Below are 19,186 nucleotides of genomic sequence, written 5' to 3'. Positions count from 1 at the left end.
TAGGTTTTCCATTGTTTTTTTTTACGGCAAGTCGCGTGCCATTGCAAAGCTTTGGTGGGTTGATATTTCTTAAAAGTATTATTGGTACGCCTATTTTTAGTTGTAGCACGTGTGGTGGAAACCCTGAAAGATCTATGGAATCTAAAAATTCAGATGGATAATTAACCGCTTCATTTGGTTCCAAAACTGTGTCGACTGACTTGTAAAGGACCGCCTGGTCTCGAATCTTGGTCAAAACAATATTGTTGATTTCGTGGACGTCTATATTTTTGGGTGCGAGAATCGCTCTTTCACTTAGCCATTTATTATTTTTATAATTTTTTAGAATATTCGGAAATACTTTTTCAATCAATTCATTTTTGGACGTCACTAAATTACAGAAATCAGCAGGTAGTTGTATACGTCCTGAAATTGAGTCTACTGGGAGCTTTCCGTTTCCAATTGCCAGCAATTGATCTGAAAATGTTTGACCAGAGTCATCGTTTTGCAATCGGACACGCATATTTGTAGTTAATTTTAATATTTTTACGTGTGCCCATAAATTAGAATTTTTCAGGCAAGCATTCATTTCGTCTGCAGGAGTTGATCTAGGTATTATAGGTAATGTTTAAACTTAAAAATTAATAGATTTCTACGTGGACATATATGTCTTAAATATCTTTAATGACGTCACCGTCATAGCAAAAATGACGACAACTAACTTCATGATTAAATATCTTTAATGACGTCACCGTCATAGCAAAAATGACGACAACTAACTTCATGACGTCAGTCGACACAGAAACATGACGTCACCTGACAGACAGACAACTTGTTTTTATATATATAGATTATGGTCAGAAGGTTTTGGGCAATGCCGACTATGTTAGAGAACCTCTGATTGTCATTTGATGTTTTTATTGAAGCCACGTGACGCCAAAAGTTCCAGACATCTGTCACATTTGGAAGATCAAAAAGCAGTATATTCCACCATTCTTTCTACTACTATCTTTCTTCCATCTCACGACCCAAATAGTCAGAGCGCCAGATTCTGTATCTTGCTTATTTCGATTAGTACGCATGCCGGAAGGTACAAAAATGTTAAGGGTGGATCCCATGGTAGTCGACCATGCTGAAAACGAATATTGTAGGGCGCATGTTCGCCGTTGGGGCGTTTCTGAGATATAGGCCAAAAACACCAAATTTGGCCTATAATGGGGTTCAATGATTCTAATTTTTTTTCTACAAATAAGATTGGTCAAATCCAGCGTACTCTTACATCAATAGAAAGAAGAGACTTGGGGCTACCCGAATATGATTTTTGTTTGTAAAAAAAAATAAAAAATAGTACACGTTTTACTGCAGTTTTAAAAAAAGTCAGATTTTTGTCAACAAATTTCTAACAGAAAAGCTAAAAACTCGAAATTTTTTCAAAATAAAGTATTTTTTTTATATTAAAAAAGAAAGCCCGTTTAATTCCGAACACATTAAGCTAAGAAAAAAAGTTTAAATTATTATATCTGGGGGGTCTGCAACTTTTTTAGCGACTGTACCCGATAATATGAATTTTGTTTAGTAACCTGCTACCTAGCGGGATGTTGATTGATAAGCTAAGCAGAAGAAATTGATAAACAGAAGATCAAAAAGAAAAGTGAGTCAGGTAGGCCAAGAAAAAAAAAAGTTACTTCTGGTTGATTCAACATGTGATTCTGAGGGAAATACTGATTTGCTGATGGATGATAATGAAGAATATGACACAAATTTGGAAGATCAAAAAACAATTTTTAAAGAAATAGAGTTTTTAAAGGCACTTTTGGTGTTGTAAAGTTGGCTGGAAAAATGAACGTAAATTTTTTTTTTGCAGAAGTAAGAGACTTAATGAAAGTAATTTACAAAATTAAATATCACAAGAAACTAGGTGATACTGACTAATTTAGATTTATAAGGACTGATAAAAAGGCATGTTACATTGATCAATCAGATTTAGTATTGGAACTTCCTTTTCTAGTGAAAATGCTTGTCAAATGGAACATCTGTGATTTGAAATTGATTTGCCAATATTTAATCTAATATCTTGCTTTTCCTTCATGAAGCACCAAATAACCATGCAACAGTCGAAAAATCTCTGCGAACGTTCACAGCGATAAGTAAAGCTGTCGGATGTGACGATACGGTTTTCCCGCAAGATCTCTTCATTTATCAGCTAGCACAGGGAGTGAAAAGTAAATACCACGATGACTTCGAAAACGTAATCCTACGGATGGGAGACTTCCACCTCCTGCTCAACTAACTAAAGGCAGTTGGTAAGATAATGGACAGCTCCGGACTCAAAGAGATTATAGTGCAGGCAAAGCTGCTACTACCTGGTACATGCGAAAAGGTATTTCAAGGAAACGGCTACTACCAAGATATCAATGCCTACTGCATACTGTACGAGGTCTTGCTAGCCCTCTACTAGGAGTCCTTGGAAGAGTATTACTCCGAAGCACAAGAAAACTTATCCCTTCTGGACCAGCTGGGTAGTGCCATTGAGCTATTCAGGATTTCATTGGCAAACGGTTCTAACGAATTGCACTTCAGAAGGCAAACGATACCTTAATTACTTTGGATCCGATAATGAATGCCTACAAAACCCTTCGAAATACGTCACCCACGTTTGCTTTCTGGCGGTAGTTCTTGGAAATACTTGAAATAGCGATGCAATTCAATCATGCTGAACGAGACTGTGACTGGGAGTCTCATTTGACAGCAACTTCTCGGATGTTGCCATACTTGGTGGTGGCTGACCATCCTCAGCATACAAGATGTCTTATACAGTACCTATATGACATGCGAAGTTTACCACAAACCTTTCCTGATGTACACGGAAGGCTCATGAAAGGATACTTCGCAGTGAAGAGAGCGCACACCAGGTTTACGGCCACATGTTCCGATCAGATACTGGAATGTACAGTGAACAAGGATGCAAAGACGGCGGCCGGAATAATAGGAGAACAACTGGATGAGGGACAGACTGAAGCTCGGATTCTTACCTTACCGATTTCTGCTGCCATCAGCAATGGTTTCCTGCAAGTAGTCAACGTATCCACAGAGACATTAAAATATCACGAAGACAATCAGTCGATGACGACGCGATTACAACTTTCACGAGATAAAGTTCGAGACATTTTCGCTACATGTGGCAATCCGTTCAGCAGAGTGGACTTCGACCTAGTAGATATTGTGAAGTCAGAAGTTGTGGACGATGAGAAGATTGTTTCTGATATTACTTGCGTAGCCACAAAAGGAAAAGAGGTGGTTGAGAACTTTCTGTGCAACAGGAAAGAAGATGTGAAAAAGGTGTACTCCGAACTTTCCCTTCAGAGAGAAAAACTCAGAAAGTGAATGGTGTCCCTAAAACCGATCTCCTGAGCTCTGAAGTAACAGCTTTGAAGAGAATCATTACTGCTCAGTTGAGCTACGGCGAAGAAAAGGAGAAAGCTGTTGCAAAGATCCACACAAAAGAGATTCTTCCTTTCCCTTCATCCATTTTTGAGCATCTTCCGCAACAAACAACCAAGACATCCTCTGGCTGAAAAATGAGGGCGGGGAGCAAAGCTGTGCTGTTGAACTGGCTAAGAAAAATATGAGGACTTTCAGCTTGGCCGGCCACTTTGAAATCCGAAGAAACAACATCAGCTACAGTAAACACCATTGACCTAATGTCCAAGATAAGGCCATATCGGCCTGCCAGGTTTGAAACAGTCAAATCCTTCGCGGAAAGATTGCTTCTATTTGTTTATTTATTTATTAATACCAAATACGGTAACTTTTCAAGCTAGTCGCAAATCAAGCTTGTCGCATAATTCAGCAATGTCTATCATTGCTGAATTATCTTCCAGTGGGTATTCCTGAAGTCCACATTGTCGCACATCGGTACAACGGGCTGTTTGGAAAGCTCACGGACACCGGAGAATTGATCGCCTTGAAATCAGCATGCAGACTCCAACGAGGGAAAGGGAACAACGAGGGAAAGGGGAAATCTCTTAGCACTCTGTGCTAAGAGATTTCCGCTCTTAGCACAATTGAAGAATGGGGATGCCGTACTTGCAAGCTCAGCGTCTAAAAGCCGGTTCGTCGAAATTTTGTATGAAACTTGGGAGCAGATGAGTGATCAGCTTCCGAACGCACTCAACCTTTTTCTCTCAGGTGGGTTCAAGGAGAGATTCAAAGTGTCTCTGGTCGAGCGTGGCTGCTGTCCAACTTTACCAGAACACTGTTACTATGAGGAATGCTTGTCCTCCAGCCACGAAGAGGCTGACCAACGCCTTATGACACATGTCAAGTACGCTAGCCGTTACGCTTGTAGTATCGTAGCATCGTTGTGCATACCAACGACACAGACGTGGCAGTAGCCTGTGTTCATTTTTTTGAAGAGCTTCAAGCTGAAGGACTGAGCGAACTTTTCTTGAAGTTCCCGACTTACATTATCCCAGTACACGAGCCACCGGATGGAGTCCACTTGTCCAAAGAGGAGCAGATTATGTTACCGTTCGTGCACTGTCGGCCAGGTTGTGACACAACGAACTTTGTCTTCGGCGTCGGGAAAGCTTCTTTCTTAAACACCGCGGTGTCTTCAACTTTTGCCTCAAAAATGGTGTCTGTGACGGAGCAGATCAAGGATGCAGAAGGGAAGCTTTCAGTCGACGCGTTTAGAGAATTTTGCGACCTATCAAAATTCCTGGTCATTGTAAACAATACGGTAAACAGGCCGGATTCAATTCACTGGCCAGTGTAAGGGCTTACATTCGGTGCCAGAAACAAGATGTGAAAAGACTTTCACCTTCTGACGACACCTTCGAGCCATGCATACGAAGAGCCATATTCGTTACATGGATAATCTTGTCGTCAGTACAGGCTCGGCCGAGCATTCCAGATCCACTTCTCCTTGGATGGAAGATGGCTGAAGGGGAAGTAGATGCGGTCGTCTCAAACTGTAAAGAAGCATCAAGCCTGGATTCTTACTGCAGATGCAAAAGTGGAAGATGCAGGAAAGACTGTAGCTGCTCAAAAATGAAAGGATGCTGCAGCTTATTCTCCTGCCGCGGAACGAGGAGGGCATGCAGGGAGTCTGACCTTGCCCCAACTGAATTCTCGGAAGAAGAAAACGAGGAATATTTGTGAAAATTTTATTTGATAACTTTTACTTTTAATTACAACAGGTCCCTAATCAGTTACTGTTACTCAATTTTACGGGCAGGCCGAGTAAGACAACTCCAATGCGCTGACTGAATCCATCTGTGAAGCAGAATTCTTTTGTGTAGTAAATAGCTCAGTCGTATTACTGGCAAATCAGGTCCCAAAAAGGAAATTGCAGACGCCTTAGTACACCAGAAAACATATTCGTTCATTGTATAAAAAAACAAAAAACAAAAAAAAAAACACTTTTTTTAGTCAACATTTTTTTTAAACCTATTTTAATTTTTAAGTACAAGTTAAAAATTTTAAACAGTTAGGAATTTTGAAGTATTCCTACCCTTTGAAGAAGAGAAAAATATTATGTCCCTTTTCACGATACGGCTAGTGATCATTTCAGTTACACTTAAAAAAAAAATCACAGACCTTTTAAAAATAAAAATAGTTTATATGTTTTTATTTCAAATTGTACGAAATTGAATGGGCTTTCTTTTCAAATATGAAAAAAAAAATTGTTACCTTGAAGAAATTTCGAGTTTTTAGCCTTTCTTTGAGATATTTGTTGAATTTTATAGCACTTATTTTGAAGCTGCAGTAAATAGAGAAAAAAAATAGTGTCTTTTTTTCAATTTAAAAATCATATTCTTGTAGATCTAGATCTCTTCTTTCGATTGATATAACATTACGCCAGATTCCTCAACCCAATAAGTCGCAAAAAAATCCTGAAACGTCACACTTTGTTATAGGCTAAATTTGGCGTTTTTGGCCTATATCTCAAAAACGCCCCAACGGCGAACATGCGCCCTACGATATTCGTTTTCAGCATGGTCGACTACCCTAGGATCCGTCCTCAGCACTTTTGTACCTTCCGGCATGGGTGGGTGCACGATACAGAATCTGGCGCTCTGACTAAAATTACTTACTTCTTTTTGATGGGCTATTTTTTCACAATTTTCAACATTTTGAACCTGTGAGTGGCCATTGCAGCCTAGCTCTCTTCTGCTTTGTTGACAAAAACAAGCCAAGTTGTTTGATCTTTCTTTTCTAATCTTATAATGGGAAAAAGTCTCAAATTAACTTTCCTAAGATTAGATCCCAAATTAGCAGCAAAGATATATGTACAATTTTTCAAAATTTTCGCCTTTCTTATGTAGGTGATAGATTTTTTTCCTTCTCCGGAAAGAAAAAAAAACAACTGGAACAATTAACCATCGGACAAATATCCGTTTTTTTTACTGAAAATCAGACACAATGCCGACGTCTGACACGATTAATTTTTTTCCGACAAGAGGGCCAACAATCTGAAAATATCGGAAAAATCAGACAAAGTGGAAGTACTGAACTAATTTGAGTTGATCCACTTAGATTCTCCCATTTAAAAGTAAACATTTTCCCTCAGTAATGTAAACTAGAAATTTATTTTCGATTTTGATTAGAATTTAATAAGTTCTTTTTCTTAATTCTTATTCATTTTTGCTGCGGTATGCCTGTAAAACAACATTCTAACTTCTTTTCTTTGGCCAAATTCCTGGGTCAAATAACCGTTTCACGCTTTTAGATCTTCTCCCTTGAGGTAACCCATGAGATAGATATAACCAAGAAGCTGACAGAGCTTTGTGCTGCGCTGGCATTAGGAGGTTTTGTGCTACGACGAGTCCTTATGTTAATAACAATGATAGTTGAGATAGATTCTGGGGTCTTTCTTAGCGGTCTAGAACTAAAAACTTGTAGTATTATTCTAGATATCTAAAATTCATTATATCAGCAAAAAGTACAGTAAAAGAGCTAGTATGAATTGTTAGTACAATTCCTCCGCCGTAGCCATAATTATTCCTAGTAAGGTTCTAACATAGTTATCTCTGTTGATATTAAAACCTGATTTTTTTTCTCTCTCTCAAGCTTATTAAGCGAATAAAAGCTGTATTTTCCCTCTACATTTTAATCTATGTTTTTTTTCTTGTTTCAGTTTATCCTCAGAAACAACAATATGCTTATGGATACGCATATCCTGGTCCATATTATCCAGGAACTCAACCATATCCACCTTATAACTACTAAATGGCCTGAATCGAAGTTACTTTTTTCTGTTTTCAAGAGCAATACAGCATGTGAAAAAAAAAATTAGGAGCGAATTTTTACAAAAGTTTGGTACCATTATGCAAGTGACAGTTTTAAATGGAAAGCGAGAAAGCCGAACTAAATTGTGGTTTACCTGGACTTCTTCATGTGTTTTTTGCGGGCTTTTCTCAGTTTTATGATGTACCGTGAATGTTGCGGAGCGTCGCCTTTCTGTTGTCGATCAATTAGAGAATTTTTGGATTTTAACACAGAACAAAAACAGAGAAAAAGAAAAAATATTTTACTATACTTCCGTGACAAAAAATTACTTCTATTTCATTAGATTACTTCTGTGATGTATTTTCGTAAGCCAATCAGGTTATTCGTTAGCCGCATGTTAGAAAGGAAAGCCAAATAATTTTGTCTTTCTAGCACCTGAATGGCTATTCTGCGTGCGAAATCTTAAGCCATCGAGAAGTATAGAATTTTTTTTCAGTGGTATGAAATTTTACAAATAAACTCTCTGTTTCTCTGTGTTACTAATTTGCATTTTGAATCAATATTTATTTTTGGATTTAGTCGCAGTATGATGAACACTGTTCCATGACTAAGTCCCATCTTAATTTGTGCAGTGGCTTGTCTTACGGTGAATAACGGCAAAGAGGACCTTTCATATTTTACTAATAATATGAATAAGAGGAATAACGTTAAGACAATTTTTGCTTAAGCCTCTTAAGCTAGAGAATAATTTTTACACAAATCTAGGTGGGGCTTAAGATGGTGTGTTTGTCTTCGACTTCGATCGTATTTTGCCAAATATTATTAATGTTAATTTATTAATCATGGTGTATAAAGATTTGTATTGTATAAAATTAAACATTTGATTGGATCTTAATCACATTTGTAAACTTCTTTTTTCTTGCTTATTAAATGCATCAAAGAAAAGCTTTATGACAAATTTTAGGAGGATTTTAGAACAGAATATTTGAAACTGAGATATTTTTCTCAGTGCATAAGAAATGTATGAATTTTAAATCTAAATTGGTCATTAAAAATATAAGGAAAGGAGGGAATAAGAACAAAACAAGGGTAAAACTGTAAGTAATAAAAAAAGAGAAAATATCATGATGGTTTGTTAATTTTTTTCAGTCATGCAGGGGAATTTTTTTTTTCATATCTGGAGATAAGGTATCAAATGGGGGACAAGATTGGTAGGGATTCAGAAACAAGTTGAGGTGGGTGGAATCCAAGATCCACTAAGCTTAGCTCAATTCAAGCTGAAATTTTCTATCTGTTTTTGAACTCTTTTCTGGACTATAAAATAGCTGGGTTGGGTTTTTCTGCAAAGCAAACGAATCGTATTCTCCCCGAAGTCGCATCTGGTCGTACCTTTAGACCTAAAGGTTTAATGCTCACATTTTGATATTTATATGATAACTAGCTGTTGGGGTGGCGCTTCGCGCCACCCCAACACCTAGTTGGTGGGGGCGCTTCGTGCCCCCCCCCCCAAGCCCCCCCGCGCGCGTAAGTCGTTACGCGCCATATTAGTTACGCGCCATATTAGTTACGCGCCATATTAGTTACGCGCCATTGTAGTTGTGTCCCTGTGTCCCATCTGTGAATATAGATAGATTTATATATGTGTTTCAAACTACGTAAAAATTGCGAATATACAACATTCTTGGCTTTCCCATTGTCTGTCCATATACAAAGCCGTATGTACTAATAATGACGTCATATGCAAACGCTCTTTTTACAAACAAACAAACATGCATACACACAACTCGTTTTTATATAGATAGATAGATAGATAGATACAATACAAATTAACTACGTAAAACTTGTGAATATACAACAGTCTTCGCTGTCCCATTGTCTGTGCGTATAAATAGATTGTCAGGTTTACCGACCCTCAAAGATGCAACATACAATTGTACATTGGTAAAGCAATCTGTATTAAGATCTATACCGCATTTTTCTAGTGATTGCCCTTGAGCTTTGTTGATGGTGGTTGCAAATGCTAATCGAATTGGGAATTGCAATCTTTTAAATTGAAAAAGCAGATCCGTTGGAATCATGGGAATGCGAGGAATAAGAACAGCCTCACCCTCATAAGGCCCTGTCAAGATTGTGGCATCTATTAGGTTTTCCATTGTTTTTTTTTTACGGCAAGTCGCGTGCCATTGCAAAGCTTTGGTGGGTTGATATTTCTTAAAAGTATTATTGGTACGCCTATTTTTAGTTGTAGCAGGTGTGGTGGACACCCTGAAGGATCTATGGAATTTAAAAATTCAGATGGATAATTAACCGCTTCATTTGGTTCCGAAATACAAATTAACTGCGTAAAACTTGCGAATATACAACATTCTTCGCTGTCCAATTCTCGCTGCATATAAATAGATTGTCAGGTTTACCGACCCTCGAACATGCAACGTACAATTGTCCATGGGAAAAACAATCAGTATTAAGATCAATACCACATTTTTCTAATGATTGACCTTGAGCTTTGTTAATGGTGATTGCAAATGCTAATCGAATTGGGAATTGCAATCTTTTAAATTGAAAAGGCAGATCTGTTGGAATCATGGGAATGCGAGGAATAAGAACAGCCTCACCCTCAAAAGGCCCTGTCAGGATTGTGGCCTCTATTAGGTTTTCCATTGTTTTTTTTACGGCAAGTCGAGTGCCATTGCAAAGCTTTGGTGGGTTTATGTTACGTAACAATATTATTGGTACGCCTATTTTTAGTTGTAGCACGTGTGGTGGAAACCCTGAAAGATCTATGGAATTTAAAAATTCAGATGGATAATTAACCGCTTCATTTGGTTCCAAAACTGTGTCGACTGACTTGTAAAGGACTGCCTGGTCTTGAATCTTGGTCAAAACAATATTGTTGATTTCGTGGACGTCTATATTTTTGGGTGCGAGAATCGCTCTTTCACTTAGCCATTTATTATTTTTATAATTTTTTAGAATATTCGGAAATACTTTTTCAATCAATTCATTTTTGGACGTCACTAAATTACAGAAATCAGCAGGTAGTTGTATACGTCCTGAAATTGAGTCTACTGGGAGCTTTCCGTTTCCCATTACCAGCAATTGATCTGAAAATGTTTGACCAGAGTCATCGTTTTGCAATCGGACACGCATATTTGTAGTTAATTTTAATGTTTTTACGTGTGCCCATAAATTAGAATTTTTCAGGCAAGCATTCATTTCGTCTGCAGGAGTTGATCTAGGTATTATAGGTAATGTTTGCCTGAAATCTCCCGCAAGCAATATTAAGGTGCTGCCAAAGGGTTTCGACTTCCCTCGCAAATCTTTCAAGCATTGATCCAGAGCCTCGAGCGATTTTTTGTGTGCCATTGTGCACTCATCCCAAATAATAAGTTTGCATTGCTGCAATACTTTACCCATCCCAGATGATTTGGAAATATTGCACGTGGGAGTTTCTGTAGAATGCAAGTTCAGAGGCAATTTCAAAGCGGAATGAGCAGTTCTTCCACCAGGCAGCAATGTTGCGGCTATTCCGGACGACGCAATTGCCAACGCTATATCATTTTTAGATCGAATTGATGCCAGAATCAGTTTTATCACAAACGTTTTACCAGTACCTCCTGGCGCATCCAAAAAGAAAATTTCTCCAACGTTGTTATCGACACAATGCATTATCGTATCATAAATGTCTTTTTGTTCCGACGTTAACTTGGAAATGTTATTTTGTACATACGACAATAGATCACTCGTACTGTAACTTTGTTCACGATCCAATTCTACACATGTCGAAACAGCAGCGATACGGTTAGGTGAAGGCATTCCCAAACCCTGAAGAGGTCAATCGATGGCTGTTTTGAACAGACGCACTAACTTATTATTTTCGTGGAAAAGATGTTGCAATTGGGAAACGATTGTCCTTTCAACGTTGGGAGAAATTTCGCAACGTGCATTCAATTCAGAATTTCTATCACTGATGAAGTACAATTGTAAAAATTTATGATTCTCGCCTGAGAATGGTAGAAGGGACCCTGCTTTATGATAAATTTGCCCTTTTACTTTGAAAGTAGACATAAATTGATCTGGATTTTCGATTTGGGCTCCAAACGACGTCATTTGGAAACATGAGTTGTATTGTCTGATTTTTGACAAAAAACGCTTAGATTCTGACGTAGTTCCAGTAAGGAAAGTCTTCAATGGCTCTGGTGGTGCAGCCAATAGAGGAAGTTTAACTTTTCCTGAGGCGCAACACATTCCCATTGTTTCACCATTGAATTTCAAGGCCTTGCAATAGGGACAAATTTTAGACATTGTCCCGATTTGAACACATCTACTCAAGCTATAATCATCGACTGGGTTGTACCTGAATGCCAGGCGATAACTTTCAGATTGCTCTGATTCCTCGGCACGCTTTCTTTTCTTACTTTCTCTATCAGCAGCAAGCCTGTTTCCCTGCTGGTCTTTTGATTCCTCGGCACGCCTTCTTTTTTCACTTTCTCTTTTAGCAGCAAGTCTGCTTCTGCGTTGCTCTAGTAGTTCCTCGGCACGCCTTCTTTTTTCACTTTCTCTTTTAGCAGCAAGTCTGCTTCTGCGTTGCTCTGGTAGTTCCTCGGCATGCTTTCTGTTCTTTCTTTCTCTATCAGCCTCAAGCCTGTTTCCCTGCTGGTCTTTTGATTCCTCGGCACGCCTTCTTTTTTCACTTTCTCTTTTAGCAGCAAGTCTGCTTCTGCGTTGCTCTAGTAGTTCCTCGGCACGCCTTCTTTTTTCACTTTCTCTTTTAGCAGCAAGTCTGCTTTCGCGTTGCTCTGGTAGTTCCTCGGCACGCTTTCTTTTCTGACTTTCTCTATCAGCAGCAAGTTTTTTGGCATAGACTCTTTGAGCATCTTCATCAGTCATTATAAACTTAAGCATTAATAGAATTCTACGCGAACATACGTCTTATATAACTTGAATGACGTCACGCCTTCAAAGCAAAAATGATGGCAACTAATTTCATGACGTCAGCCGAAACATGACGGCGAACATATGTCTTATATAACTTGAATGACGTCACCTTCAAAGCAAAAATGATGGCAACTAATTTCATGACGTCAGCCGAAACATGACGTCACCTGATCCATCCACAGATCCACACACAGACAACTTATTTTTATATATATAGATACCAGAACAATTTGCAAAGTCGTTCCCAAAGGAAGATCAAAATGTGATTGAACATCCATTTTCCTGCTGATCCTCCTTTCAGAAAAAATTAATAATTATGTGCAATTAACTAGATTACAATTCTATATTATAATATGGATAAAAAATAACTGTATTAATAATTTTAATAATCATATTAAAAGTTTGAGAATTTCAGATTTACTCTTTAGTCACGATAGTGACAAAATACATTGTATAGCTTTTGTATCCTTCGGAAAAAGCTCATGAAAAGAATCAAACTTTGAACGAAAATCATTATCCTCACTAAAAATATTCCATGTCTTCTCAGCTAAATGGGATCTGAGGCGGATTAAATTATTCAGATCAAACCTAAAAGAAGCTGTTGGAGTATTCCTACTCAACCTTATTTTAAAGTTAAAGGTGGAAAATACAGGAAAATGGTCAGAAATATCACTCACCACAACAGAATTCTGAACCACACTAAGAGACAAAAAAATATTATCAATTAAAGACGCTGACGTATCAGTTAAACGTGTCGGAATACAGGTTGTTGGTAGAACCCCAGCAGTGAGCATAGTTGAGAGGAAATCCACCGTAGTAGAGGACGCCACATCAATCAAATTTATGTTAAAGTTTCCCATTATTACTAGTTCGCACGAACGTCTCCCTATTAAATCCAAAGCCTCATCAAGGACATGAAGAAAAGAAGGGACGGATTCACTCGGAAATCTATAAACATTACCAATTGTCAAAACTTCGTTTTGTAATTTAATTTCAATAAACTTGGATTCAAAAACGCCTTCATCATTCCTTGACAGATCGCTTCGAACGAAATAGGGAATAACATCAGAAATATACAAGACTAGACCACCCTTTGCCATCCTTCTGCGACTTAGTCGTTCCATTTTATAACCGGTTATATCAAGGAGCATTTCATTATTAGAATTCAGAAAGGTCTCACATAACCCGACAACATCAGGTTGTCCATCAGAAACTATCTGCCTCAACTCCTCAATCGATGAACTTAGTCCCTGAGTATTGAGTTGAAGGATTGAAAAATTATCATCTCGTCTAGTAGCTCAATTTAAATCGGGAACATACTTACTAGTAATTGAATGGGAAAAATTTAAGGAATTGTTTTGAATTTGACCAATAGAATTATTAGCAATACTCAAAACATCTATTGGATTACTTTGCAATTGAAGTAGACGTCCATCAAGGGAGTAAACATCCCCATAGCCTGAGCTAGAAAAAATAATAGGACCTAAAGAGATGGTGTATCAGACCTGCGCAACAACAAACAGAAGAAAAAAACTACGAGGCTATAAGCGAACAAAAAAAAACACGAAAAAATGGTGAAAATATAACGACTTTTAACTATTAGCACCACTATTAAGCAATATCGTCGATAGACCATAAGCGACGTGGATAAGAATCACTAGCTAGACGCACATAAATTCGACCTTGGTAAGACCACACTTGCTTATCCCATATCTATCCCGTGCTAAGTTCAGAACATCTTGTCTTTGTTTTGTCAGATTTTCTGACACAAAAATACCAGTGCGAGCTAATTTTGACTTTTCTTTGAACACTTTAAAAGCAAGGTCTTTAGACTTGAATGTTACAACTACAGGAGCAATTGCATCCTGTTTACTATTACCTTTGCTTATATTTAATCTTTTAACTTCTATCACATCTTGATTTGATACTTCAAGCTCCATTCTGTTTGACACTATATCAACAACCACCAAATTCAAGTCACTATTGGGAGGTTGCTTAACCCTATTGAACACGAGACTATTTAATCTCTTTTCTTGTTCATACTTATCAAGCTTTTGCTCTGCAACTTTAATCCGTTCCTCTATAAATGAGCATTGACTTTTTAAATATTTTAAATCATCAGATAAAGTAACAAATTTTGGCTCGAATTCAACAACTAATGCTCTGTAAATTTCACTTGAAATCGACGAGCTTTGCGCTTTGATTGCACTAACTGTGTCCTTAGAAAATGACTGTTTGCCTCCAACAGATGCCAATTTTTCATCTAATCTCTGATCTATTTTCTGAGCAAGGTTTTCCATGACAGACTGAATTTCTTGTTCCGTCGCTGTAATCTTGTTAATAAGAGAGGCTGATCCCAACGACTTATTTAAAATGATATTTTCAGAAGCTTTTCCTTTAAGTTTGCCTTTGCATAGTTCTATGTTTATAGCAAACAGTATTACTGGCTTTCGTATAAAGTGAATATACCACTCGATGCCTTTTTTATGCTTTTTGCAAATATAATAATCGCTTCTACCGGAAATTCAGATTTAAGCACTTTTTGACCTCTTAAGAATGACCTAGATTTGGGATATAAAAAAGGCTAAGAAAATTGGTCTCAAACCTTAAATACCTTATAACATTGATCTCGAACTTACTCTTTCATTATAAATCCATTTTTTTTAATGTTATATAATTCACAAGCACTGATTTTCCAATATTAATTTTGATAAATTAATTAATTTTGATAAATTAATATGACGTTTTCTTCTTCATTGACATCGAATTTTAAATAAAAGCATGCGTTTTTGGTCGAAAATATGAAAGCCGACTATTACGAACGCCAGTTATACTGTTTGCTAAAAATTTACCTACATTAAATAAAGCAATGGTTAGTTTATGTATTTAATATTTGCTATGCTTTACCCCCGCCCCCCTGATGTACAAATATATAGCCCAAATTTGTTTCTAAACTATTGCAGATTTGTGATTTCAAATATCCTATTATTTTGTAAAAAACGACCGAGAATGTATGCTTTAATTGAAATTTCGGCGACAAGGAACTTTTTGTACCCCACAACTAGGTCATTTTTAAGAGGTCAAAAAGTGCTTAAATCTGGATTTCCGGTGGAAGTGATTATTATCAAACAGTTCGTGGTAACGAACTGTAGTAAGGAGCGACCTGGCTCAATAGTAACCAAAACTGTAAAAAATAGAATTTTGATACCAATACCTACATCAAAAGAATCGCATTTTAATGCTGATTTTAAATATATAAGTTTCATCAAGTTTAGTCTTACCCATCAAAAGTTACGAGCCTGAGAAAATTTGCGTTATTTTAGAAAATAGGGGGAAACGCCCTTTAAAACTCATAGAATCTTAACGAAAATCACACCATCAAATTCAGCGTATCAGAGAACCCTACTGTAGAAGTTTCAAGCTCCTATCTACAAAAATGTGGAATTTTATATTTTTTGCCAGAAGGCAGATCACGGATGCGTGTTTATTTATTTATTTATTTTTTTTTTCCAGGGGTGATCGTATCGACCCAGTTGTCCTAGAATGTTGCAAGAGGGCTCATTCTAACGGAAATGAAAAGTTCTAGTGCCCTCATTAAGTGACAAAAAAAAATTGGAGGGTACCTAGGCCCCCTCCCACGCTAATTATTTTACCAAAGTCAACGGATCAAAATTCTGAGATAGCCATTTTATTCAGCGCAGTCGACAAACCTTATAACTATGTCTTTGGGGACGACTTACTGCCCCACAGTCCCCATGGGAGGGGCAACAAGTTACAAACTTTGACCAATGCTTACATATAGTAATGGTTATTGGGAAGTGTACAGGCGTTTTCAGGAGGCTTTTTTTGGTTGGGGGAGGGTTGAGAAGAGGGGGATACGCTGGGGGAACTTTCCATCGATAATTTGTCATGGGGGAAGAAAATCTCCATGAAGGGAGCGCAGGATTTATTAGCATTATTTAAAAACACAATGAAAAAATAAATATGAAAAAGTTCTTTCAGCTGGAAGTAAGGAACAGCATTAAAACTTAAAACAAACAGAAATTATTACCCATTTGAGGGGCTCACCTCCTCCTAATACCTCGCTCTTTACGTTAAAGTATTTTTAGTAATTTCAACTATTTATTCTACGGCTTTTGTGATTCTGGGGTCATTTTTAATGAATTGGGACAAAATTTAAGCTTTAGTGTAGAGAGCGAGGATCTGACAAGGGGGCGAACCCCCTTATATATGTAATAAAAATATGAGAATACAACAGTTCTTTACGTAAGCTAATTTATAAGTTACGTAAATCTTTTACTAATAAAAATATTCGTAAAAAATTAAAAGTTCTAGTTGCCTTTTTAATTAACCAAAAAATCGGAGGGCAACTAGGCTTCCTCCTCCGCTCTTTTTTCTCAAAATCATTCGATCAAAATTATGAGAAAGCCATTTAGCAAAAAAAAAAAAAAATGCAAATTTCGTTTTAATTATTCCTCTGCGGGGAGCCAAAATCAAAACATGCATTGATTCAAAAACGTTCAGAAATTAAATAAAAAAACAAGTTTTTTTTAACTGAAAGTAAGGAGCAACATTAAAACTTAAAACGAACAGAAATTACTTCGTATATGAAAGAGGCTGCTTCCTCATCAACGCCCCGCTCTTTACGCTGAAGTTTTTTACTGTTTTAAAAAGAAGAATTGAGAGACAGAGTCAAACTTTAGCGTAAAGTTGATGAGGAAGCAGCCTCTTTCATATACGAAGTAATTTCTGTTCGTTTTAAGTTTTAATGTTGCTCCTAACTTTCAGTTAAAAAAACTTGTTTTTTTTATTTAATATTTGTAAAGAGCATAAAAAAAGGCATCGAGTGGTATATTAACTTTATACGAAAGCCAGTAATACTGTTTGCTATAAATTTACCATTTAGCCATCTGCTTAACTAGACAGAAATTAGTTAGAAAAATAGCTTCGATAACATAAAAAAGTTCATACCTTTTCGTTGAGTGGTTGAATCGAAGACTTAAAAGTCAGCCGAACTGTCCTAAGTAATGTGCCAAGCTGAACAAAATTGAACAGTAGATCAAGTGAATCTCTCTTTAATGCATAAACTTTCATCAATTAATTTTCTCGATCCAAAATCCCATTTGAATTCATTTCGCGATTAATCACTGAACTTGCAATCTATCTAAGTCCGAAGCGAATGCTGTATTTTAATCCGTTTAGTCAAAGAAACCAGTTCTTTATTTCAAAGGTAATAAAATATCCGTTTTCAGCAAGGTATTGTTGATTCGAACTCTCAGTCAATACTGACAATCTCAACACAGTATCAATTCTGACACTCTCAACACAGTGTAAATCCAAAGCAAAATAAATAAATGAGACATTGTAATAAAAAAGGAGTTATTATAAAAAAATAAAGCTGATACAAATAAATCATGAATTGTGTTTTTTTTCAATAAGTTTGACAATTTTTACTGTCTCAAAGAATGTTGCTTTTTTTTTGTTTTTGTTTTTTTTTCTCGGAGACGAGGAAATCTCAAGATCACAAAAAAAGAGATCATGAGAGTGATAAGAATAAGAGAGTGATTTGCATGTACTAATGATTTTATGTTTTTAGTGTAGAAATATACACAAAACTAACTTCAAGGAGGAGAGAAGGGGGAAGATTTAATAAAAACAGCTATTTATGAAACACTATGTCAAATTGTAGGGGAATTGTAAAAGTTATGTCAATGTTTTATGCATTCCTTTTTTCTTCTCTTTTTTTGGATGAGGAAGGCTTATCGGAAGTCTTTGCCGAAATATCTGTATTGTCCTTCCTTCTTTTTCTCGCACTGTCAGAAAATCAACATTAGTTTCTTTTTTTCTTCATTTTAATGTCTTTTTCTCATTAGCCTCTTTTTTTAATGTCGAAGATCAACATTAGTTTCTTTTTTTCTTCGTCGTTTTGTCGATTGTTACGTATACCCAGTGTCGTCTCAGGACATATTTATGGAATTACGGTGCCTGCGGCTCGATCCCAGCTTCAATAGATCCTGAAATATCATGGAGATTATATACTACCGTCCCAGAACGATGAAATAGAAGAGGAAGAGAAAGAAAAGTATATATAGCCAAGGCTATATCCAGAATGGGGCTACCTAGTTTGACCCTCCCCCCCCAAATAAAACTTTTCTTTTCAGATAAGTAAGGCCTTTGGGACGCTAGCTTCAGAGAGGAAAATACACTAAATGTTTTTTGTCTGTTCAATACGAAAGGAATGAATTAACCCGTTTACATCCGTACACAATACTAGTAATAAGCCTTTCACTGCTAAAACTATGTGACATTGGATTTACTAAAAATAATGATCTGGATCTAGAGAAACTAACAATTGTTCTTTAGTGCTGAAATGATCAGAAATGGTGCAGAATAGGCGATACTGAAGGGAATGTCGGGCGTTGAAAGGGTGTTCCCAGATTGTTATCTTTCCTCGGAAAAAGAAGCCCCAGGGCTTACCGTTATTGCTACATGTCAAATTGTAGGGGAATTGTAAAAGTTATGTCAATGTTTTATGCATTCCTTTTTTCTTCTCTTTTTTTGGATGAGGAAGGCTTATCGGAAGTCTTTGCCGAAATATCTGTATTGTCCTTCCTTCTTTTTCTCGCACTGTCAGAAAATCAACATTAGTTTCTTTTTTTCTTCATTTTAATGTCTTTTTCTCATTAGCCTCTTTTTTTAATGTCGAAGATCAACATTAGTTTCTTTTTTTCTTCGTCGTTTTGTCGATTGTTACGTATACCCAGTGTCGTCTCAGGACATATTTATGGAATTACGGTGCCTGCGGCTCGATCCCAGCTTCAATAGATCCTGAAATATCATGGAGATTATATACTACCGTCCCAGAACGATGAAATAGAAGAGGAAGAGAAAGAAAAGTATATATAGCCAAGGCTATATCCAGAATGGGGCTACCTAGTTTGACCCTCCCCCCCCAAATAAAACTTTTCTTTTCAGATAAGTAAGGCCTTTGGGACGCTAGCTTCAGAGAGGAAAATACACTAAATGTTTTTTGTCT

The 19,186-nt window shown here is 36.9% G+C and overlaps 2 protein-coding genes across 5 annotated transcripts in view; one reads left to right on the top strand and one right to left on the bottom strand.

Annotated features, from left to right (window-relative positions):
- The window catches only part of LOC136042158 (uncharacterized), a 72,246-nt gene extending 64,089 nt beyond the window's left edge, over positions 1–8,157 (top strand). For all 3 annotated transcript variants that reach the window (XM_065727084.1, XM_065727086.1, XM_065727083.1), the window contains one exon: positions 7,121–8,157. In XM_065727084.1, the coding sequence (XP_065583156.1) occupies positions 7,121–7,212 (92 nt within the window). In that variant the 3' untranslated portion in view covers positions 7,213–8,157. The remainder of the gene's footprint in view (positions 1–7,120) is intronic.
- LOC136042157 (uncharacterized) overlaps positions 1–18,574 on the bottom strand; it is a 276,004-nt gene extending 257,430 nt beyond the window's left edge. For both annotated transcript variants that reach the window (XM_065727077.1, XM_065727078.1), the window contains exon 1: positions 17,122–18,574. The gene's annotated coding sequence lies outside the window, so the exon portion shown is untranslated. The remainder of the gene's footprint in view (positions 1–17,121) is intronic.
- Between the last annotated feature and the right edge of the window lie 612 nt (positions 18,575–19,186).

This window comes from Artemia franciscana, unplaced genomic scaffold (assembly GCF_032884065.1).
Source record: "Artemia franciscana unplaced genomic scaffold, ASM3288406v1 PGA_scaffold_73, whole genome shotgun sequence".
In the NCBI taxonomy this organism is placed as follows: domain Eukaryota; kingdom Metazoa; phylum Arthropoda; class Branchiopoda; order Anostraca; family Artemiidae; genus Artemia; species Artemia franciscana.
This window is presented reverse-complemented; position numbering and strand designations above follow the sequence as displayed.